Source organism: Amblyomma americanum, chromosome 1, assembly GCF_052857255.1.
Source record: "Amblyomma americanum isolate KBUSLIRL-KWMA chromosome 1, ASM5285725v1, whole genome shotgun sequence".
In the NCBI taxonomy this organism is placed as follows: Eukaryota; Metazoa; Arthropoda; class Arachnida; order Ixodida; family Ixodidae; genus Amblyomma; species Amblyomma americanum.
The window spans coordinates 115,499,548-115,524,637 of record NC_135497.1 but is presented as its reverse complement, the minus strand read 5'-3'; the positions used below and the strand labels follow the sequence as shown (position 1 = coordinate 115,524,637).

Genomic DNA, 25,090 nt, shown 5'->3' with positions numbered 1-25,090 from the left:
GAGACAGTAAAACGTATTTGTTGGTCAGTGTTGAGCAGTTTTCAGGGGAGGGCCACCTATTTCAGGAGCCCTATGGCGTCTGAAACCGCTGTTGACCAGCCGATCAGGTGAAACTGGTCAGCCAAGTTGTAGCTGGCCAGGGCGGCTTCACACTGCTCCAGAGAAGGGTTAGGAATATTGGGCACCACGAGATCACGGCAACATATTACAGCATGCGTCCTCCTTTTGCGTTAAGCCTCCGTCGAAATGCAGGCATTGCATCTATGAAGTTGCTAATACATATCACTAATGAGGCGCAGGTAAACGTGCTCTTTGCCCTCACCACAAAATGTACATCCTTGTTGCATAGGCGAATTTTCAACATGCTTAGCCATTTACCTTGCTCTTTTGTTATCATACCCTTTAATGCTTAGGACATAATGGCAGGTGCTCAGTCTGTGGTTTGAAAACTGTAAACATTACTTCCTGCTTCTCACAGACTACCTTTATGCGCAGCTGTTCAAATTAGGAGACTGGGAGCACTTTTGATTGTATTCAATCTGAAATAAAGCCCAAGAATGCCTCTATCTTTCGGCAGAGCTAGGCAGCCATGCTCGATTTACGATTATCTGCTTCTGGTTGTTTCTCGGGAATATGCCTGAAGTATGTGTATGCACTGCCCTGGCTTTTGGAATTGTTAATGCTTTATGGTCACGCCTAACACGTCATCACTCGAAGTGCCTAGCAATGGTCCTCATCTTTCAACACGCCTTTATTGAAATGCTGGCTGAAAATTTGTTTGGATATGGTTTGGTCATGCACGCAAAACATGTCAGATTTATGCTCTATATGCACTCAGGGAAGAGAGTCGAACAGCCAAAGGATAACAGGTTACAGTACAGCCCGAAGAGCACACGAAATAGAGGTATAAAACAATTGTGTTCATGCAACCACAGCAGTGGCCAGTGGTTTGAGCATTCGCTTCGTACGCAGGATGTGCAAGGTTCACTGTCCAATGCTACCAAACAGTGACCATTGGGTATAAGCTTTTGTGTTTGAATTGCTCAGAAGAATGGATTTCTTTCCCCACCTGCAGCACACCACACTTCAGCCATGGTGTTCCTTGCACCATAAATGAAATAAGTTTGTCAGTTGTATGCAGGCACATTTATTCAATAAGAGCAACTTTTTCTACAGTAGAGTTAGTTCTTGGGCTAGTTGGTAGTATTCTTGATTCAAGCTCATAGTTTTTCAGCGCAACAGCACACAGCCAAAGAAAAATAAGAAAAGAAGGACGAACACAGCGCTGTGTTCGTCCTTCTTCTTATCCTTCTTTTCTTTGACTATGTGCCGTTGCGCTGAAAAACTATGAGCTTGAAGCAATTTTTCCATTTTCTTACATTAAGCATTCACATACAACTTCAAAAATTTATACACAATTGCAGTATCTCACAAGAAACGATGTGCAGCAATAATTGGGGATGAAAGGTTTGTTATACCGGCAATGATCATGAAGATGACGCCCAATTGCTCAACCGTGTTCCACGGCACTTTTGTTGCCAGGATCTTAAACGTTTTCATCAGTTGGATTGCACGTTCGACATGCACCCTGGCCGAAGCAATTGTCGGGGTTCGAAGAGCTTCCCCTTTAGATAGCTGCTTCTTTTGTTTCTTGAACGGAGGCCGGATAAGGTCAATGAGATAGTGTGCACAAATTTCGTCGATTAAAAACCGACGATCAGCCATTATTGCATCTGATATTCACTCAAGTGCATCAATCAGGCCACTTTGTTCGAATATGGCCTTGTCGGATGCGCGTCCCCCATAGCCTTCGCTTATATAAGCAATCATGCCAGCTGGAGTGACAGCTACTATGTACTTAGCTGTAAATCCTCTCTTGTAGTGTGAATACACTCTCAGTGCACACTGCAAACAGTTGGTCAGCCCCAAAGCTATCTACGTGCAGTCGACAACAACTCTTACATTACTGAACTGCTTAAATTGCTTTGGCAAGTGTTCAATAATTTCCTCTTTTGAGGGGAGCATGACAACAGATTTTAGAACTTCAGACAATACCTGCACTGTTTCTGCAATGATGCTGCTGCATGTTGTTATTCTGGAGTCAAACAAATGCCTGAGGAGGGCGGTTGATATATTATGTTTTAACTTCATCAACGTTAAAACAATCCTATCTTTTGCTGACATGTGCTGTCGACCAGACAGTGGGCGTAACTTTTTGTAGCACTCTACGAGTGCGTTCAGAACTGCTCCTGACGGCAGCCCTGTGAATGTAGTTACATTTTTGTCACTTATCATGTCTGCAAACCTTTTTGGAAATCCTTCAGATTTCACTTGCACTGCTTTGTTTTCTGTACAGCGCTTAAGTGAGCCTAATTCCAGGAGGATGCCTGCTATATCTCTTTCTTGCTCCGAGTGCTTGGTCAGAAATTGTGTCGCTTGAACTGTAGTTGTGCACGAAGAATCCTATTGGAAAAAAGAAGTGGCAATTACATCGCTTAGTAAAGCAAGTTTTGCTCTACAAAACACATTTACACATTGGAAAACAAGACAGTTGTAGCGTTCATGCTAATGCATGTAGTTATTGCATCAATAAATAGAGTGTCGAGTGAACTGTGAACCCACTGTATTCTCTGCGTCTTCGCTGCTCAGAAAAATTGGGAAACTGTGCTCTATATCTGTGTCCCCGTTGCACAGAACCATGGGGGAACTGGAACCCCAGGTCAGACTGGAGTCCTGGAAGAAAAGTTTGGTCTTAAGATAAAGTGATTTGCTTCACAAGTAAAACAGTATGAATGGCAAGTTGCCCATGCCAATAGGATTGAGGTGCAGTGCATTTGGCAAGTATTCTCAGATAGTGAATGGCAGTTTACCAGTTTCTCTTGCTGTATGTTGCTAGTACTTGCTATGGGGCAGAAACACTGAGGCTATTGAAAGAGGCTGAGCTTAACGCACCAAGGTATGGAAAGCAAAATGATAAATGTAGCGTTCTGAGACTGGATGAGAGCAGGGTGGGACAGGGAATAAACACGCTTTAATGATATTCTAGTCAAAAGCAAGAAGCACTGAGCACTGGCAGGGCATGTAATGCAAAGGTGAGATATCTGATGGTCAATAAGGAGGGCAACTGGCTGAATTCCAAGAGAAAACAAGCAAAGCAGGGGGCAGCAGAAAGTCTGGTGGGTGGACGAGATTATGAAGTCTGCAGGTGTAAGATGGCTGCAGCTGACACAAGACAGGGTTAATTGGAGAAATATGAGAGAGGACTTTGTCCTGCAGTGGGTGAAGTTAGGGTGATGATGAATGATGGTAAATACCGTGCTCGTGCTAGCCGATTTGCCAGAACAAAACTCGGCTTTCTCGGGTGACGGTGAACAGGGCTGTGTGACTGGTTCAGCCTGGGACATTTGCAGTAATAAAAGGAATCATCGTGCGGTGCAACTGTTTGCTTGGAACAATACTCCACACAAACATATGGTACCTGGGCAGAGCGTCGGGCACGTCGTGCAAGCTTAGCCGACGACCACTCCTTGATGCGGGCAGCCTTGTTTTCATCGTGTGTTGATAGTTTTGGAAGATTCTCTGTAGGTATAGCTGCTTTCTTCAGGCGTTTTTATTGGCACTTGAGCTCTGAGAAATAAAACAATCACTTTTATGTCTTGTGGCTTTTCTCAAGTGGGAAAAATGGTGATTGGAGATGATGGCCATCGACCATGGAAACAACAAATTTTCCATCACATTTAAGAGACTAACTCAAAACAATACAGATGACTACCCCTTATCCGTGTGGTAGAAACTATTCGAAGCCCTCCCCTATGATGTCCGTCATAGTTCATGTGCACCTTTTTAAACCCCACATACCATAACACATTGCCCCCAGCCTAGGTGTCGGAGTCAATATACTGCTGAAGTAAAATTTGTTGAATACAAATGAGAATAGCAAGTAGTAAACAGAGTTTGGCGCAGCCATTTGTGCTTGCTATATATTTGAAGTATACAGTAATGAACAACCTTTTCTGGAAGGCTCGAGCAGTGTATTGTGTAGTAAAGAAGTGAGCTTTAATGCAGCTGCTTTGCTAGGGCCAAGGTACGTACTTGTGCCTGCACAGTTTATACTTCCTGAATGTTTCGCATACGGCGACTCAAATGCAACGAGGACATAACTAACGAATTCATTGGGGCATTTACCAGGCTGCATTGGAATTGTGAAGTTTTTGAGCTGTTAAGCAGCTTCCTTACTGGGATTTATATGACGGTCGAACTTTGATCAGAGGTCGGCTCACTTGAGCAGAGCACTCGAGCGGTGTGTTGCAGAGCAAATTAAGCTAAAACTTTACACAGCTGCTTCGCTAGGGGCAATCCACCGTGTTGGCTCAGTGCCTTGGCGTTCAACTACTGATCCCAAAGCAGCATGGTCGAATCCCGACCACGGCGGCCGTATTTCGATGCGAGGCGAAATACAAAAACACCCATGCGCTGTAACATGTGGGTGCATGTTGAATAACCGCGTTAAAGAGTGGTATAAATTATTTTGAAGCTTTCTCTTACAGCCCATGTGCCGATAAGGGACGTTAAACCCGACATATATCGCTAAGGGCAAGGCGCTTTTGCGCCATTGCGGTTAGTTTATCGGCTGCGCTCGAAAGCAAGGTATGTGCTTTGGAATTTCACCTCATTTATTTTGCACTGCACCCCTTGAGCGCTCTAAACTAATCTGGTCGCACCTGTACGCACAGAATGACACCGCGCGTTTGGACAACGGCCGGCATTGGTATAATAATCTACTACACCATAGCAATGGGGCAGTGCACGCCGCCTTCGCCGAGAATTTTGTGAAGACGCCTCTGGCCCGAACATCTTCAAAACGGATACATGCAACTTGAGGCAGTGTTACTCAATTGTCGCCCAGGCGGACACACTACACAATCGAAAGGATCCCAGAGTCACCAAAATCGACACAATTGCAATCATTCTCAGTCAGCACGTCCCGCGTCTGCACGCACGTATCGAACTCGCAAACTTTATTATGCTAACAGTATTTCACTACAGGCGTAATTTCTTTTCCTTGAACTGTGCAACGGGCAAGGCATCGCACCGAACGGGTGGTGGCGTCCCGTGAACCCCTTGGCATCACTGTGAGCCGCTGTCGCGCCCCACACTTAAACACGAAGCTTAAGCATGCATTTTTTAAAGCTAATGATTTACTGCGCCAGCCAGCGAGCCATTTCGGCTGGCCGCGCACTTAAACCGTATGCGTGTTCCGTGGCGGACGAACAAACCTTGAGCCGCAGTTGCCTAGCAACGCCGCAGCCGCGCTCCAACAGATGGCGCCGCCGACGACGCCGCTGCCGTCGCCACTGCCTCCACCAGATGTGCTCCGCTGGGGTAGGAGGAAAGGAGGTGTCACATCGCGGGGTGTGTGTGTATATATATATATATATATATATATATATATATATATATATATATATATATATATAAGGTTAAGTAACTGAGGGGCCCGTTTGACAAACTTATGAAGGGAGCCAACAGTCACCGAAACCAAGGTGCATAGAGGAACGTTATTATTTTTTTAGTGTGTTGTGCTTATCAGTGGGATAATATTACTTAGGTTAATAAATCACTTAAAGCAAATTACTTATAAAGCATCAGAAAAAACAACCATGCCGCCGGTGGGATCCGAACCCACGACCTCCGAATATCGCGTCCGGTGCTCTTACCAACTGAGCTACGGCGACGGCTGTCCAATCTGCTGCTCTCGTGGGTATTTATGTTTATTTGGTGCACGCGAACCATGAGAGTGTTCACCAGCGCCACCCTCGACCATAGACCATAGCGGCGGACGTAGCGCGTCCTGTAATACCGCGAGCGTGACGTAGAACGTCATCTAACGGCGAGGGCGGGAACTATATATATATATATATATATATATATATATATATATATATATATAAATATATATATATATATATATATATATATATATGGGCTTCGCCTTAGTGTATTTTTCAACTTCAGGCTGTGCTTTCGCCAGCAGACCAAACCTTATACCTGATTTAATGTCTGCAGATGGTCCTTGGACCTAAGATATTAAACATTTTTGGATAATGGCGCTGTGCTTCGCTTGAAGCACTCTGGCGCGGTACGGCCCGCTATTGCACTGCCTCCGGGATCGGCCCGGGGCATATTAGCGTGGCGCGTCTTTTCTTTCATTCTTTTGCTTTCTGCACGCGGCAGCGAGCGTGGCTCGGCTTGAGTTAGTAGGCAGGCCCGTACACTTTCCATTCGTCCTGTCAGCAACATAAGTGTGTTGTAGTCGTTATGGAGAGCTCGAAACAGACGCAGCAACGACAGAACGAAGCGAGGAAGAGACAACAAACAAGAGACGCCAGCAGAACGCGCCGCACGACTCGAGAAGCGTCGTAACGAAAATGTGGCTAGAAGTCGTGCCACGTCCCGGTGTGACTCTTCAACTGCGGAAAAGACCGGTTTGAGTTCTCAAGAGCGTCGGAATGAGACGCTGCGTAGACGACATATCGAGGAAACGAAGCTTTCGCAATTCAACTACGGTTAACCAGATATTAACCTCAGCATTTTTTATTTTTGCTTTTTATTTCAATACACGTTTTCTTAATCAACTTTTGCATTTACGTTTTTAACATACTACTTACGTTTGACAGTTCACGCGGACACCTCTTTTCTACAGCCGACGGTGTATTTCATCTAGTAACTTCAGCAATAGACTGCAACGCTCATTCATAGAGTAACATACACTATGGCCAATTAGTTGACGAGTACCTTATATAACCGCCGTCTGCCAGGGCTGGCGGACTTCCTATCGCGAGCGCGGAACGCACTGACCGCCAATATAAGCTACCTTTGTTTTCGCTGCGCCCCACTCATGGGCGGCATACAGGACGCACATCCATTAATGCGTAGTTGGACAATTCCGCTTAAATGGAAGATAACTTTCTTTTTCTTTTTGCGGCGCCCCAATTAGGGGTGGCATACACTGCGCACCTCAAATAATGTATAGTCGGGCAATTCAAGCCCTTCGTGTTAGATCTCGCCGAAAATCTAGATGCAGATAGAATTCAAAATGTCGTCAAAATGGTGGAATATGAGCTGAAAACAACTGCCACAACAAGCCAAGAATGGGAAAGCTTTGCCTGCGAAGTCTAGCAGGAAAAGACTACTAATATGCACAAGTTACTCTTAGCATAACTCAAAGTTTCCAAGCAGATTCGGCAGAAAATTCTCACGCAATGGATCATTTACCTAAAAGCATCACAAGTCACGATTCCTTATTAATCCAGGAGCGCACAAGGACGGCGAAGGGCGCTAAAAATTCCTGGTGAATACCGAGAAAATGTGCGCTATTCTGTATGACGACACTACGCCCTCCACTACGGTACCTCTTTCCTCCTTTCTTCTTTCACTCCCTCCTTTATCCCTTCCCTTACAGCGCGGCTCAGGTGTCCACCGAGACATGTCAGACAGGAGTCATTTCTTTTCCTTAAATTGTCCAAGGGGCAAGGCGTCGCGCCGAACGGGCGGTGGCGTTCCGTGGACCACCTGGCAACGTTGCAACACGCTGTCGCGTCCCAATCGAGACGCCTCCTGAACGCCGATCATGAAGGTTGCCGCCTAGAGCGGTAACCGCATGTGGCGATATTCCTTCGGATACGTCGCGCGATGGCGCCGCCGTCGCCCATCGCTGCCGCTGGCGCAAACCGCACGAAGCGACGGGACTCGGCGTCGGAGCGGCGCGATTTCAGTTGTTGCTCGATTGCGGCAGCTTCAGCGTTCAGTCATTTTGCGTCAATTAACGCGTAGAACAACGCTCTTTAGGCTTCATACAAGATAAAACAAAATAACAACGTTGAAAAAGTATATTTAGGTAATGATTTTAGTTTTAGTCGACTACACAAAGTCACGTGACGCAGAAAAGCGCGCCCGAGGGACGCTGCATGCGATGAGGCGCCAGGCGACATTTCGGCGCTCTTGTGACTTATAGTGCGTGTAGGACATATCCCACAGCACCCCTTACTTTTGAACTTCATTAATGAGCCTTTCATTAAATTCTTGCACAGCTGCCACGGTGAGGGATGCGTCGGCTGTTGCTCCGCTGAAAGCCCGCTGAAAAAAAAAACGACTTTCGCGCGCAATACGGATTGGAAGTTACGCACCCGCAAGGCCTACCGTCATTGGCTAGTCTCGCACGGCACTTCCGGGCGATGGGCGAAATTTTCTGCAAACCCAGAACCTGGGCGACGCGATTAGCGACAGTGCCTCGGCGGCCCTCACCACATCGCGCGATGCTATCGCGCGGCGTGTCGCCGCGAATTGGGGCCTCATGCGGTTAGCGCTATACCTTTCTTATCGCGGCTCCCCACTCATGGACGGCATACAGGACGCACATCGATCAATGCATAGTCAGACAATTCCACTTAAATGGAAAATGGTCTATGGTTTATGAGAGTTTAACGTCCCAAAGCCACTCAGGCTATGAGGGACGCCGTAGTGAAGGGCTCCGGAAATTTCGACCACCTGGGGTTCTTTAACGTGCACTGACATCGCACAGTACACGGGTCTCTAGAATTTCGCCTCCATCGAAATTCGACCGCCGCGTCCCGGACCGAACCCGCATCTTTCGGGACGGCAGCCGAGCGCCATAACCACTCAGCCACTGCGGCGGCATAAATAGAACTTTCTTTTTCTTTCTGCGGCGCCCCAGTCAGGAGCGGCATACACTACGCACATCGACTAATGTATAGTGGTACAATTCAAGCCCTCTGTGTTCGATCTCGCCGAAAATCTACATGAAAATTGAATGCAAATGTCGTCAAAACTATGGAGGTCGGACAAGCTCAACTGCCACAACCAGCCGCGAAAACCAAGGTTTGCCTGCGAAGTCTAGCAGAAAAGACTAATAATATGCAGAAGCTGCTCTTAGGCATAACTCAAAGATTTCCATGTAGATTTGGCAGAAAATTCTCATGCAATGGAGCATTTACCTAAAAGCATCAGAAGTCACGATTCCTTATTATTGCAGGAGCGCGCAAGGGTGGCGAAGCGCGCAAAAAATTTCTGGTAAATATCAAGAAAATGTGCTCTATCTGCTGAATTACGACACACTACCTAGGTAGCCAGCATGGTGGCTCGTGCCTTGGACGACCGTTTCAAACATCAAGTGCAACGCTGTGAAGGCTATGGAAGTAGTCAGCGAAAAAAGAAATAAAGAGAGTGGCATCACTCCGCGCTGTTCTGTGGCCGTGTGCTCTAACGCGTCACTCCGGAGAATCGACATACAACGGGGGGTGCAGGGGTTCCGATCCCGTATGGTGGAACTTTTTTTTTCGCACATTTTTTTTTCATCCCAAGTTGCATTTCGCGTGACACCCCTCGTTTTGTTCAGAATCGCTTGATCATTATGCCGCGTTCTGAAATGAAATGCATGCATCTGTTCATTTGATGCATACCGCGTTAATGTGAGCTGTGTGAAATGCGTTGTCAGTGAGCTCGCACTGGCTTTTGGTCAGCAGTGGCGGTTTTCTTTTGTGTGAAAAGATGACGTTCATTCGTCGGTTTTAATTAGCACAGTGGTGAGTGCAACAAGTGGCCATCTGCAACTTTCGATTTTGACGTTGCTGAGGAACCCACTCCTTTGTGGGACTCTCTTAAGGTTCCTGGCATGTTATGAATTGATCCTTACAACCGGTTAGCGGCAGATCCAGTTTTCGCCAAAAGAGTCTGTGACCGACTTTAGCACTGTGCTGTAGAGTAGCCCAAAGGACTTGGCGAGAGCAGTTATTTTTTACTGATCGTAAAGTTCAGAAGGAAGATGTCTGTTAATTTAGAAAACATATTCTAGACTCTTTATTCGCCTATTTTCTGGCTGTATATATGCAACATTCTTGTGCATATCTGCAATTGTTTTGTTTTTGTTAAGATATTTTTCGTTCTTAAGCAAAGCGCATTTTCCTTTGTCATTTATAAGAGCTTTATTACTGGGCTAGGCTATGCGGCAGAAGAGCAGTATATTTAAACTGATGGATCAAATCATCTATACACACACCACCCCAATATGGCTTGTTTTCCAGTGTTAAGCGTTAAATTTAGAACATAGTCTTGATTCACAGAGTGACAGAAAACAGTACTGCCTCAAGAGATGCAGATTTGTTGTCGGGCACAAATGTATCTGAAGGCAATACAGAGGCAAGTCAGCTTGTCTGATTTCCCTGCTCTCCTAGAAGAGCAGAAGCTGCTCAGGCACGATTTTCATGCAGCAAGGCAAAAAGAGTTCCGAGCAGTGGGAAGGCCAAGTAAGAATGCAGTAAAAGTTGTACAACGCTATCAAGAAATATTTTCAAAGAGCAAACAATAAATGAGACAGGACAACAAAGAATGTTGACCCCGCGGTGTCTGAGAGAAATGGTTTTTTCTGGAAACAGCCAATGCATGGATCACAGTGCATACAGTGCACACAAAGGACACGTGCAGTGGAGGTACACCAACACACAATCAGTCAAGTGCTCCAAAATTTAAAAAAAAATGTGCAGGCCATCGAACAACATTTCATACAACGAGAACCAGACCAATGTCTGGACAGGGTTCAAAAAGCAGTGCATTTTCAGTGAACAAAATCAAGTTCCTGGGACATGTACTAACAAAGACATCACTCGAAAGAAATTCACACTGAACCGAGGAAGAGCCAGCTTGAAATCATTCACAACCCCAGAAATTAAGGACAAAACATACAGTACTGGCTACCTCAACACTGGCACTTCAGCACTGCATAACATGTCAAAACGACCAGAGATTGACAGTGACGCAAGACAACACCAAACCAGGACTCCCTTTTCAGTACATGAAGATCAGACACCCATACATACCATTCCCAACCCTCACACACAAAATAAGGTCCATTCTTAGGGGTGTCTGAACGTTCGAAATTTTTGGCCTGCAAAATTGAGTAAATTCCTATTCAACTAGTCGAATGAATCAAACAGTACATGTTAAAAATTATTTTAAACGAATCGAAATTGCTGTCAGGTTTTCATATACTTTTCGAATAATTGACACAACGCTTGATTAAGGGCCGCTGTATTTTTCTGTAATGAATCTCCCAAAAACTGCACACATTGACGACGTATAACACTATTCATATTCTAAATGAAAAAAGTACTGTTTGCACTCCCTTACAAATTCTACTTCTATACAGACACAATTAACACGACCACGCACCACCACCACCCCACAACCTCCTCCTCCGCCGCTACCACCACGTCCTTTACATCCACCTCAACACCTACACTACAAGTTACTGCCTGATACAATTTCATGCTAATGAGCATGTGCTTTACACACATGCACACACAAGAGTGATCACAGCATGCCGATGAGCCCTCTCTTTCATCGGTAGACTGATCAACACACACACCCACAGGCACACATATTTTCACCTTTCCATCCATACACGCACAAAGGTGATCACAGCATGCCGATGAGTCCTCTCTCTCTTCTCAGTAGCATGTGTATTACACATCCATTCGAAGTCAAAAAGTTCCTCGATGCCACTTAGATCTTCATCACTAAAATGAGTCCTCGACTCATCAGAGGAGGAGTAGCACGATTCACAAATGCTGAAAACAACCGGTTCAATTTCAGCGTCAAAAATCATATGATGTTGTCATGATTCAGCATCAACTTGCTCCAGATGAGCGCAAAATTGTTGCCAGTTTTCCTGGCTTACACATGCCAGTGCTTCCGGCAGGAGCTTTTCCACTTCAGCGAAAGGCAAACATTCGTTGCAACTTGCGATGCATCCCTTCACCTGGCTCCAGACAAGTTCAATGGGATTGAACCCGCATTGGTATGGTGGTAAACGAAGCACTGCGTGGCCATGGGTAGCTGCCAGGCTGTCGATGTGGTACACAACGCTGGGTGTGTTTACCTTTTGAGAAAGCTCCAGCAGTTCTGCCCTCACCACGTCCTGTGAACACGGAACAAACACCTTTCTTTGTGAGCCAAACCTGAATATCAGCTTTGGGCGTAGACTTGGTAGGGGCTTTTTCAAGAGTCACGCTATGATATGGAACAGTGTCCATGACGACAATGCTATTGGCCGCAATGTTTGGCAAAATCTTGTCGGTGAACTACTTCTTAAAGTAGAGGCAGTTCATCTCAGAGTGGTAGTCAGCATGGTTTCCCTTTTTTGCTCTGAAGAAGTCAGCAGCGTCTCGCACGAATCCTGTTGCACTGCCCACAACATGTACAAGGATCAAACGGGCCCCTTTGCCCGAAGGCGCAGCCAATTCCGTTGTTAAACCTTTCAGGAAGGCATCCTGAGATGACTTCACAGTCTTGTCCTGCCAGACATATTCTTTTGTGTGTCCTGCCTTGACCCAGGTTTCATCCAGGTAGATAATGCACCTGTAAATGCGAAGCAACCAAGCGCACGAGTTAATACTTCTAAGTAAACAAACAAACTGCAGCATATAAGTAGGCAACGCACTGAAACACACTGCTGACCACTGTCTCGCTAACAGCCGCTCAAAGACAATCGAGAAAAAGAATTACCTCGGCTTTATTGCTCCCTTGTTCGGGCTTATACTTCGCGCCCAGGCGGAATATAATGGCCGGTTTATATTCACTGTATGTTTGCAGGGGGTACTTGACTAATTCGGCATTATTTGAAATCTCTTTGCTTGCGGCGACAGCGAACAAAAATTGCCAACGTTCGCAGCAGTAGCGCCAGTAACTCACGCCGCCGGAGCGACGGGCAGCGTACAGTGGGTGTTCATTCGTTCCTACGGTGACGACGAGATGGCACTACCCATTGCAATGTAGTCAAGATTCCGTGTGAAGATTGCGACCGGAATTATATCGGGGAATCCGGAAACTGGTGCAGACGGATCCAGCAGCACAAAAATGACGTGGCGAAAGGACGCAGTGCTGCTAACGCTCTGGCCGAACACGTGCAAGAGACTGGACATGTCATCAATTGGGACGGGGCACGTGTGCTTGCCAGAGAACGAATCACTTCTAGACGCCTGTATCTAGAGTCCTTGATGATACAAACCACTCCCGGTACACTAAATCGGACGCAAGGAAATCTGCCTGCTGACTACGCAAGATCATTACGACGCATTTTTGAATAAGATATAAACGCATGCTTTTGCCTGGTTTCACCCATTGTGAACAAGGAAGCCGTAGGGCTTCCGAAACGTCAATACGTTTTCTTTAAAATTTTGACTTCGTCAGTGACCCTATGTTTTTATTATACCCATTGCAATGCTACCACATTTATGGCAGTTTTGTTGTTTTTGCTTGCTGCACCAATTGGGATTTAGCGATTAAATTCAGACATGTGCCCCACCCAAACGTAGCGCAAAACTGGCCATGGAACGTCACCTCTACGAAAAGGTCGGCAACAGCAACGTGGTCAAGACGATTTCTTTTAAATGTGTTATTCTGAAGCAACGCTTACTGTTACGACTACGAGGTTGCAACGCTAACATCAAGCTCTAAATGAAGCCAGTCTAAACGTGCTGCGTAAGAAAATAAGCAAGGAACTGCTCATACCTGCCCTGTCTTCGGATTTTTTTGATCGCCCGCAGGTACCTGCGACGCCAGGCAATGATGTCACTTCTCTCGATCAGCGCAAGGTTCCATTTTCCTTTTTCAGATGTGAATATGACGTCCTTCATCAACTTGCACAACGTCTTTTTCTTGAAGTTCGGCCGGTCGTCATCCTCATTGACTGCCTTAAGCACACTGTTCAATGCTGGGACTTCGCTCTTCGCGTGCATACTGTGCACTTTCAGACGGACGGTATGGACAGTGAAGCTGTCATTCTTGACTGTTCGCGAGCTTGAAATCTTCACGTTGCGCAGTTTTTCCTTGGGAGCCGCCAAAGGCCCACACAGACGCTCCGCCTTGATTTTGGCAACGGTACAGGGAGATACTCTGGTATCCTCGTTCGCAGCACTCAGTGCTTCCCGAACAGACTTCTCCGGAAAACGGGTCCTGGTACGGGAGTACACGTTTGCAATTACTTGATTGGCGTACTTTGACAGCTTGGATGTACGAACCTTCGCGAAAATGCGTACAGGAGAGGTGGCCGCGGCCGCTGTGCTGGACGCCATTCTCTCAAAAGTGAAAGGGAGCCGGAAAAGTAAACACGGCGGCCAGGGTTGCGGGGACAGCGATAACGTGGAATGGAAAAAGACGACAAACGCAAAATACAAGATCACAGATCTCGATCGCTCGCAATAAGAGCGTTTTTTGTCACGCACATGACAAATGTTTTATCTACGAAGCCTGCCGGCAAAGCATTTGCTATTTTTCGCTCACCACAAGCAACGTACTATTTTCTGTCGCGGATGCAGGCAGCGCGAAAAAGAGCGCTAGCTTTGGCAGCGTTGCACATGACATTTGAAACGGAATATAACGGGCGCGCGCAAGAGGACGCTCCCCCTATAGACCACATAGGACCTTTAGAAGAACGAGTTGACGGGCTAGTTGGTATTGCATGGTGTAGTTAGTAAAGCGAGGCATTATCAGCCTGTGCCTTCGCAACGCCCTTCAGAAATCCTGTGATCATCTCCTTCAAGAAAGTCTTCACAAGCAGATAGGCGCCTCCTTGCAGCGTGCTACCCCTTGCAGCTCCTGACAGCAGTAGCCGAATGCCTGATTAAAAAACGCCATGAACAGCGTCCACTAGCTGCCAATGGAAACGACCGCAAAAAAGGTGTCGTTGTACCCTACCTGCAAAACGTTAGCCATTGCCTGAAAAAAATTGGCAAACGAGCAGGCGTGGACGTGGTGTTTTCGGGACCCAATAAGCTCTCTTCACTCTGCAAGAGAGTCAACAGTAATCAAGTTCCTCGTGGCTTTGGGCAGACGCATGATAATCCCCACGTTTCTTGCGCCACAGGTGTCATATAATCAGTCCCCCTGTCTTGCGGAAAGAAATACATTGGTCAAACGGGGAGATGCATAAATATCAGGCTGCAAGAACACAAGAATAACATGAGCAGTATTGCCATCTCCAGAAACCTTGCCAAACACTGCAAGAAATGTAAAAGCGACACCTGCACCCCAGTGTACGATGGATGCGCGATTATCGGCAAAGTACGAGATCGTTTATCTAGGTAGATAATTGAAGCTATTGAAATCCGTCGTGCCAAGGACTACTGTGTTAGCACTCCGTCTATCTGTCTATCTGAGAAAGAATTGATAATCCTGAGGGCAGCTGGCCATGCGTTTTGAGCGGTTGCTTGACCCTTGGTATTTCTGTGTTTTAGCAGCCAAACTTTCTGGTTTTAACAGACTTTCTAACCATTTTGGCCACTTTTAAGCTTCAGTTTTGCTGAATGTATTTTCCTTTTTATGTGTTTGCCCTCTGCACCGCAACATTTTATCGTTCTTTTACTATCGTTTTCACCAGTTTTAAACACTCAAAACACCTTTGGCGCCATACTTTCGCATCCTGTTCAATCCTTCATCTGTTTCTTCTTAGTTCGCGTGACGGCCCTCTACACCGTGCAGCTTTTAACAGTTTTATCGCCTTCACCCATCCGTCATTCTCAGCTTCAGGAATTTATTACTTCCATTGTTTGAAGAGACTATTCACTGTTCCCCTGTGACCGCGCATGCCTCAATGTACCGCCCCCCTTACTGCCACCTCATATGTGTTTGTGCTCCGAAATAAAGATTCAGTTGATAGTCAGCGCCCGTGTTTATGCTTCCATGTTTGTCTCCTGTCCCCTACTTAGCGCTGTTCCTTCACCACATAGGACCACAGCGGTACTGTGGATTTTAGCGCATCTAGCGATTGGAGATAGCAACTGGCCCGCACTTCCTGTTTCGGTTTCATTGATGTGAATTTCGGATTTCTTGCCCGCCGCGGTGGCTCAGTATTTAGGCGCTCGGCTACTTATCCGGAGTTCCCGGGTTCGAACCCAACCGCGACGGCCGCGTTGCGATGGAGGCAAAACGCTAGCTAAGGAGTCGGTGCACATTAAAGATGCCCAGGGGCCGGATTACGCAACTGTCAATAAGCGAAATTGTCAAATACTTGTCATAAAGGTGTCAATTAGCCTCGCTCCTATTGGTCGGCCGTGGACGGCGGCCATTTCGCTTTTTTTGCGTCATGGGTGGTTGCAGATTACGTTACGGATGTGGTAGAAGTGTTGACGTTGCACACCTAATTATGCAGCCGCTAATTGACAGTTTTTGTGACAGCCTCGAGGCGGTCAATTTGACCGTTGCCTTTGTGACAGAAAATGGTGGCGGTGTACGCGGCGATACGACTGAGCCGGCTGCGCCAGCGCAAGGAACGGCGAAGGAGGGCGCACAAAGACTCGTTTGACTTGCCAGACGAGCTGTTTCGACGCCTTTTTCGACTGGATAAGCAGACTATGGAGTGGCTTTGCGGCGAAGTCGTCGATGAACTGGGAGGAAATTTGCTTGCGAACGCGCTGTCGGTGTGGCGGCAGGTGGTGTGTGCACTGCGGTTCTTTGCTTCCGGTGGCTTTCAAGCTGCCGTTGGTTACGAGGCGCACGTCGGCATCGCACAACCGATGGTAAGCAAATGCGTACAGCGGGTGTTGGAGGCAATCTGCCAACTTAGCGCGAAGAAGGGGTGGGTTCCCACGGTCACCTCTGTGCCACGGCTACATATAAATAAATCACTGTTATGCTGGCAAAGCACTTAGTTTTTCCCAGCAAATTGCAGTTCGTGGTCGTCTTCTGTTTCCCAAGGGAACAGAAACGGATAACCACACATCACATATACTGCAACACCTCGCCTTTTGGCATATTTGTCATCGATCGAAAGAACCGAACAACACAGACTTCAACAAGTTCTCTTCGACGATTTCGTACCAAGCGCTTCTTACAAGTTTGCTCGGTAGACACGTACCCTTCAGTGCATTCGTTCAAATCTATCTGCGCACTTAGGTCAACCGCACACTAGCTTGATTTCAGACGCCGCATAAAAAACAATAACACGGCGTGGAATCGGCTGCTTTCGTTGAAAGCGGTTTTACGTTTCACCGCCGTCAGCGCTTCCCCGCAACGGCAAAAGTTACGCGCCAGACAATTTAGTAGCACAACATAGAACGCTTTTTGTTTTGCTTGATATTTTCGAATTTAAACACAATCTTCTGGCAAAATAAAACGTTAGTTATTTTGATCGCTGCGCATTCATTGTCTTTTTACAAACAATTAGAAGGCGGCCCTCTCGCCGTGCAAATAAATACTCTCGGGGCGCCGTCCTGCTGCAATTGGCTGATTCCTCGTTGCATCCAGCGGTGACGTCTCTTCGCTTCGTCATTTTGACGTCACTGTCAATAACTTTTGACAGAATTTGTGACAGTTGCGTAATACGGCCCCAGATGGTCGAAATTATTCCGGAACCCTCCACTACGGCACCTCTTTATTCCTTTCTTCTTTCACTCCCTCCTTTGTCCCTCCCCTTGCGGTGCGGTTCAGGTGTCCGCCGATATGTGAGACAGATACTGCGCCATTTCCTTTCCTCAACAATCAATTTTCAATTTTTCGCGTGCCGCTCAAATCGATTATAAGGCACCTAGCGGTTGGTGAAGCTGCTGGCCCACATTTCCTTTTTCGGTTTCACTGGAGCAAATTTCAGATTGCTTAAGCATCGCCCAATCGGTTTTAGCTCGCCCAGCGGTTAGTTAAAACAACTGCCACACAAGTCTTTTTTGTTTCACTGGCGCAAATTTCAAATTGCTTGCGTGTTACCCACGCTTGACTCGGGGTGGAGTTGGACAGAATGTCTCGTTTATTCCGTTCTGCAAATTTCGTCGTGCCGAAATTATTTCAATGTAAGTTGTAAAGAGAAGTGTACCTATAATGACAGGCAGCTTTATACATCCATAATTCAACAATGACTCTTTCTATCTGGCGCGCTTGTCTTCTCTTCGGAACAAGTGGACATTACAGGCAGGCAGTATTTAATAAATAGTTGGTGTTGTGGGAAATAGTTCATTCCAGGGCAAGATAAAGAATGAGTACACAAAGGGTAGACATGAGCCAAAACCATGATGGTACTGAAATGCTCAATACAAAGATCACTGCCTTCCTTAAAAGCAAATATGAATAAATTTACAAAGAGAACACAAGACAGATAGTCAATACATCACTTGTGCTTGCAAAAAAAAAACAAGCTGGACGTCCTAAAGTGGTAATGCTTCGCAGCTGGCGCACAAAGTGAAAAGTAAACGGTGCTCCAACGCTGGCGGGTCGCTTGCCTCTTTTGTGTACCACCTTGTCATAAGTTAAGAGCATAGTGTGGCTTCTCAGTCGTCGTCAGTGGTCCAAATATCATGAAGGGAAAGGGAACTGCAGTTCTCACTCCTCCGAAAAACCCTTCAAGGGTTTCAAATACGCGCCACGCCGCGCCTGCGAAACAATACGGCCTGCAATGCATTTCACCACAAGAACAATATATCCGCAATTTTCTGGTAATAAATAGGCCCAAGGTTTCCATGAATGCGCAAGACTTTGACCTGGAACCATAGGTCGGCAAAATCACTCATGAGTGGACTCACACGGGCTCGCGCACGCTCATTTCAGACCATGATCTGAGTTGTGAGTCCGTATTCACGTTCAGATTATGATCTGAGTCGTAAATGAGTCCGGACTCACGCTCACATAATATGAGTCGTGAGTGAGTCCGACCTCACGTTCAGATCATGATCTGAGTCGTGAGTGAGTCCGACCTCACGTTCAGATCATGATCTGAGTCGTAAATGAGTCCGGACTCACGTTCAGATCATGTTCTGAGTCGTGAGAGTCCGGACTCACGTTCAGATCTCGATCTGAGTAATGGTGAGTCCGGGCTCACATTCAGATCGCGATCCGAGTCGTGGTGAGTCCGGGCTCACATTTATTATTTGTGTCACGATCTGAGTCGTGATGAGTTAGGCAGTTAATCGGGGTGCAGATTACGCTTCTGGTCGAGATAATGACGTAGAGCAATTTCATTTCAGTATTTAATTTCTGTGGCGGTTGCATTCGCGAGAAATGTTTATTAGTCGCCGCGCTTGGTCTCGTTGGTATTTATTAGCCGTGGCTTGCTATATCGCGGGAGATTGGTGGGAGATTAAAGTGGCAGCTAGAGACCTCTAGGCCTACCAGCAAGGTCATCTTAAGTGTTTTACATTTTCACATTGGAAAGAACTCGGAATTTTTGTTACTCACGCCACCTTATTTTTCACCTTTCTTATGCATGCAATGTCCAAGAAATACTAAGAACAGATTTATCTTTTTGTTAATTATGTCGCGCTATACGGTAGTAATGGAAACGCTCAAGTTAGCGCAGGAACCGCGGGATGATAGCGACAATGAAGGCAAGACGATGGCAAAAAGACAAAAAGTGGCAAATAATTCTTATAATTCGCACAATGCAGTGAGATGAAAATACATTCACTCTCTCTGTTCCCGATTCCGCAGCTTCTCTTCCGTATATGTTCGGAAATCAGGACAAGCTGATGAACAGTTCTGGGCAGTAGGGACGCTCTCCTGGCTCTTTGGAGTGCCCCTGAAGTAGAAAAGAGTCGCTCCACTGACCCCGATGAAGCCGGCACACCAAAACGGATAGAGCCAGTGTGGACAGTCGGGGATATTCCGGCCCATTCTTTTTCCAAAATGAGAAGCATCCTTCAGGCCAGCTCGCAGACCTCAAGTAGGTGTCAAGCTCGGAGCTTTCTGCAGGGTGACCCGGGGGGATCACACTGCCTAAAAACGCGTACGAATCATGTCCGTCTCAAGCCGGTGGGTCGCGAGAGCTCCCAGAAGCCGTGGCGCTCGTTACAACGGGCTGGCTCTGAAAAAGACAAAAGAGACACGTAAGTCGAAGCTTTGTGGAAGGTCCTTTTTATTTGAAGTGAATTAGTCTTTAGCATCTGCCTTTCTCAGAAGATATTAAATAGCAAGGCCTGAACGTCTGTCATAAGAGCAGCTAGCAAAGCGGCCATCCTTGAACGATAGTCTTGTGTTCGCAGGCCGAACAAAATTTTATGAAGGGCTTCACTTACATAATGTGTGCAAGCAACCAGGCTGCTAATTTAGAAGAACTGATGAACCGGTAAACATTAGTTGTCCGTGCTCCGACCAAATCAAGATAAGCCCTGCAAGCAGTATGTAGAAAGGCATTTGAGTAGCACCTGTTCCTCGACGAGCAGACTCTCCACGATGGCCGTAGCCTCTCCGTGTGTCGGTTCCCTTAGGCCTGCTGCCACTGACGTCTGAAAAACTCGCAGTTTCTGGCGAGGGTTGAGCACGCTCCCTGCAACAAAATAATTATTTCGAAGAATGTCGTTGATTCGTTCATCGATTTCTTGCAGGAGCTTCCTCTTCAAGCCCATAAAGCTAAAAAATAAAACAATCCGATGTACTACAACCATACAACAATACATTATTATTTGCGAGTAGGTGAGCCTACTAGCAGACGCCATAAGAATTTGAGAGCCCGGAGGCCCAAGGTGGGTCATTTGATAAGTCGTTTCATTCTCACTCCATTGAAATACAGAGAGGTCGCGTTTTTTTGTTGTTGTTGTTGATTTCAGTGGCAGTCTCCAATCGCCGTTTACGCTTACGGAGAATGGCAGGTAGCACGAACAATATTTCTTTTTTTTGTTAATATCAGCTAACAAAGCCTCACCAAGGTAAATTATGAGCTTTTGTCGACAAGCGATGTGGGAAGGTACGTTCGATCGAAAAACTTTCATCGTGAGCCAAGGCTGTGTTCTGCCGCAAATTTCGCCACACTTGATATTCCATATTTTCGGGATGTTCGCCGAACATATTTTAGAGAGGAGCTAAGGCCTTTTCAGACGAGTAAGCTTCCAAATATTTTTTTCAATTTAAAATTGCCAGAAATGTTCGAAAAATCCCCGTGGCGAGAGTAATAATAATAATAATAATAATAATAATAATAATAATAATAATAATAATAATAATAATAATAATAATAATAATAATAATAATAATAATAATAATAATAATAATAATAATAATAATAATAATAATAATAATAATATAATAATAATAATAATAATAATAATAATAATAATAATAATAATAATAATAATAATAATAATAATAATAATAATAATGATAATAATAATAATAATAATTCGTTTTGGGGGAAAGTAAATGGTGCTGTATCTGTCTCATATATCGGCGGACACCTGAACCGCGCCGTAAGGTAAGGGATGAAGGAGGAAGTTTAAGATGAAAGGAAGAAAGAGGTGCCGTAGGGGAGGGCTCCGGAATAATTTCGACCGCCTGGGGATCGTTAACGTGCACTGACATTCACAGCACACGGGCGCATTAGCGTTTTGCCTCCATAAAAACGCAGCCACCGCAGTCGGGTTCGAACCCGGGAACTCTGGATCAGTAGTCGAGCGCCCTAACCACTGAGCCACCGCGGCGGGTGAAGTGACAATGAAAATTGGTTTTTCGGGAAAATAAATGCCGCAGTATCCACCTCGAATCTCGGCGACCTGAACCGCGCGAAATCGAAATTCGTCCGTGTGCTGTGCGATGTCAGTGCACGTTAAAGATCCCCAGGTGGTCGAAATTATTCTGGAGCCCTCCACTTCGGCACCTCATTCTTCTTTTCTTCTTTCACTCCCTCACCCGCCTAGGTGGCTCAGTGGTTAGGGCGCTCGACTACTGATTCGGAGTTCCCGGGTTCGAACCCGATCGCGGCGGCTGCGTTTTTATGGAGGAAAAACGCTAACGCGCCCGTGTGCTGTGCGTTTTCAGTGCACGTTAAAGATTCTCAGGTGGTCGAAATTATTCCGGATCCCACCACTACGGCACCTATTCCTTTCTTCTTTCAGTCCCTCCGTTATTCCTTCCCTTACGGCGCGGTTCAGGTGTCCAACGATATGAGCCAGATACTGCGCCATTTCCTTTCCCCAAAAAACCAATTATAATTATATTTCACTCCCTCCTTTATCCCTTCCCTTACGGCGCGGTTCAGGTGTCCAACGATATATGAGACAAATACTGCGCCATTTTCTTTTCCCCAAAACCAATAATTATTATTATTATTATTATTATTATTATTATTAATATTATTATTATTATTATTATTGTTGTTGTTGTTGAGGCAAAACGTTAAGGCGCCCGTGTGCTGTGCGATGTCAGTGCAGGGTAAGAGTACCCAGGTGTTCGAAATTATTCCAGAGCCCTCCACTACGACACGTCTCTTCTCCTTTCTTCTTTCACTCCCTCCTTTATCCCTTCCTTTACGGCGCGGTTCAGGTGTCCAAAGATGAGACATAGTACGCCATTTCCTTTCCCCAAAAACCAATTATTATTATTATTTGTGCCAAAAGTACCTGCCGAATTTGTCCGAATATCAACTCTCACTTCCAAACCCTGCATCCAACAGACCAAACAGTCTCTGATCAAAATAAACGTACGTCCAATTGCTAAACCAGTTACTTTCCTGCTGCGAATTTCGAAAGTGCATGGTCAGCATAACAATAACAATGTTTTCAGCCCTGCAGTTATGCTTGAAATGGGTCGAAGACCGAAAGGACGAAATCTCAAAACATGTTTCACACTAGCGATGGTAGTAGCACGTTAAAGATCCCCAGGTGGTCGAAATTATTCCGGAGCCCTCCACTACGGCACCTCCTTCCTTTCTTCTTTCACTCTCTTCCTTATCCCTTCCCTAACGGCGCGGTTCAGGTGTCCAACGATATATGAGACAGATACTGCGCCATTTCCTTTCCCCAAAAAACCAATTATTATTATTATTCAAAGGCAACAAAATAATTTTCCGGTATTTACACACACAGGCACTTCAGGCATTAAATTATTGATATCCAACAAAGTTCGCAAAGGAAAAAAGACAGACAATGTAATACAGAGAATGTAGATGGTCAAACATAAGTGCGCTTTTGAACTGACTGGGGACAACACAGGGGCAGCGCAAACACTGGTGCGCAAACTGTCCATTGAAGTTTATTGTGGTTTGCACACATAAGTAAGCTTCACATGTCAAAACATAATTAAAAAACACATTTAAAGCAGCAACTTTCATATCGTATGAACAAGCATCAAAAAAAGACTTCCAGCAGATTGGTCTACCTTTGATATAACTTTTCCAAGAATTGCTTTTCTTGTCTGGAAAGCAAAAATGAAGGGTCACTTACACAAGTCCCCTCTTTTCCCGATTCCAAGCAGTAAGCTTCCCACAGCTCCATCATTGTCTTATCTCTGTCATTATGTTTGACTATGTTAGCTACCAAGTAGCCCAATTTGAAACCCTCTCAATGGAGGTGTATTGCTGCATGGTACTGGTGCCCATCTTCGGTGACTTCAGTTAAACTATTAACTTCTCCCTTTTGTCTGCCCAGTACATGAGCACAATCCATACAATTTTTGAGCCTAGTACAGGATCACTACTGTGGAGCTCGCTGACATTTCCGCGAACTCGTTGGTCTTGTGTTCGCAAGGAAGGCCCCTCCAGTGGTGTCGGAAGGCGCCAACAAAGGGACCCGTCCAGTGCCGGCCTCCCCTGCGTGCGGCGGACGTCCTTATCTCCTCCGCGCAGTCACGGGCATAGAAGCCTAACCATGTACAGGTGTCGACATGTGTGCGTTGTTAAGGGGTTGCTGAGGCTTCGGGAATGCACGAGATACGGATGAGTATTATCCGAGTGACCGGAAACGCACTATTCCCGTAACGACTGTCTTCTTCTCTTTCGGTGTGTTCTGTAAACAACTTTAGTGATCGTCTCGTCGGCATATGTTTGTCGCGTGTGCGAAAGAGAAAACAAATGTTAGGAAAGTGGTAACCGCTGTGCCGTGGGAGAGGGTGATCGCGTTTTTGCTGTTTGCGTATTTGATTGCAACCTCTCCTTTCCCAAATGTTTGATCAGCACTCTTTCCGCAATGTGTGATTAGTTGGCGGGAACCTTATTTTCCTTTCCCTGACCACCGATTGGTGAGGTGAGTCGCTTGTAAACTTATTGGTTGCTGTCCCCGCTAAGGGCAGAGACAGAGGGTTTAAAAACAAGGCGCTTGGTTGAACGAGGGCTGAATTCGTCTGATCAACGGTTTAGTCATGTAAACACTTTTCCCCTTGCTTTGTTTCTTCTGGTTTTATTTATGTTGTAAATAAATAGTTAACCTTCGCCTTTCCTCGAGTAACGTGAACGTTAGCGAATTAGAACCACCGGGTCAAGAAACCCCGATTTCATCATCAACAAGGTGTTTCCTCTCATCGCCACTTTAAGGGGGAAACCCAACTACTACCTTCAGGGAGTGATGGTATGGCCCTCCTGTTGACATCAACCCCTGATAATGTAACAAGTATAAATCTAATACCTGGAATCAGCGATCACAACCTCCCCAAATTTCAAATTCAAATTCGCCTTCATTTTCAATGTCACAATGTTGACGGTCTTCCAGGCAAAAAGCTGTGGGGACATCTTGACGAGGCCTGAAAGCCGGCGGCAGGCAACTGTGAGAGCAGTACAAAAAAAAAAAGTTATACATGTAGATTTTGTACAAAAAGAATGAGAATGAATGAAGAATGAAGACCCGCCGCGGTGGCTCAGTGGTTAGGGCGCTCGACTACTGAGCCGGAGTTCCCGGGTTCGAACCCGACCGCGGCGGCTGCGTTTTTATGGAGGAAAAACGCTAAGGCGCCCGTGTGCTGTGCGATGTCAGTGCACGTTAAAGATCCCCAGGTGGTCGAAATTATTCCGGAGCCCTCCACTACGGCGCCTATTACTTCCTTTCTTCTTTCACTCCCTCCTTTCTCCCTTCCCTTACGGCGCGGTTCAGGTGTCCAACGATATACTAGGCGATATACTGCGCCATTTCATTTCCCAAAAAGACCAATTATTATTTGAAGTTTACCTTACTCTTGCCCCAGGAACGCCTCTGAAACTGCAAATTGAAACATTTGGAGTCACGCTACTTCTCCTACACGATTAATTTAGCAGCTTTGTTGACTAGCTGCCGCGGTGGCGGAGTGATTACGGCGCTCGGCTGCTGGCCCAAAATACGCGGGTTCGATCCCGGCCGCG

The 25,090-nt window shown here is 46.0% G+C and overlaps 1 protein-coding gene and 1 pseudogene across 1 annotated transcript; both read right to left on the bottom strand.

The window, feature by feature from the left end:
• Positions 1-1,428: 1,428 nt before the first annotated feature.
• Positions 1,429-2,182, bottom strand: LOC144113301 (uncharacterized; annotated as a pseudogene).
• Positions 2,183-12,155: 9,973 nt separating this feature from the next.
• On the bottom strand, positions 12,156-13,811 carry LOC144113293 (uncharacterized). The gene is made up of 2 exons (XM_077646285.1): positions 13,624-13,811; positions 12,156-12,432 (listed from the first exon to the last, which is right to left on the bottom strand). Exons 1-2 carry the CDS (start codon positions 13,809-13,811, stop codon positions 12,156-12,158), a joined length of 465 nt encoding a protein of 154 aa, XP_077502411.1.
• Positions 13,812-25,090: the final 11,279 nt, after the last annotated feature.

What these genes read in the sequence shown, in the direction of transcription:
- LOC144113293 (XM_077646285.1), bottom strand. Translation starts at nt 13,811, where the DNA reads ATGCACGCGAAGAGCGAAGTCCCAGCATTGAACAGTGTGCTTAAGGCA. An exon ending in ATCATTGCCTGGCGTCGCAG is followed by an intron (nt 12,433 to 13,623) that starts GTACCTGCGGGC and finishes TCGCATTTACAG; the next exon opens with GTGCATTATCTACCTGGATG.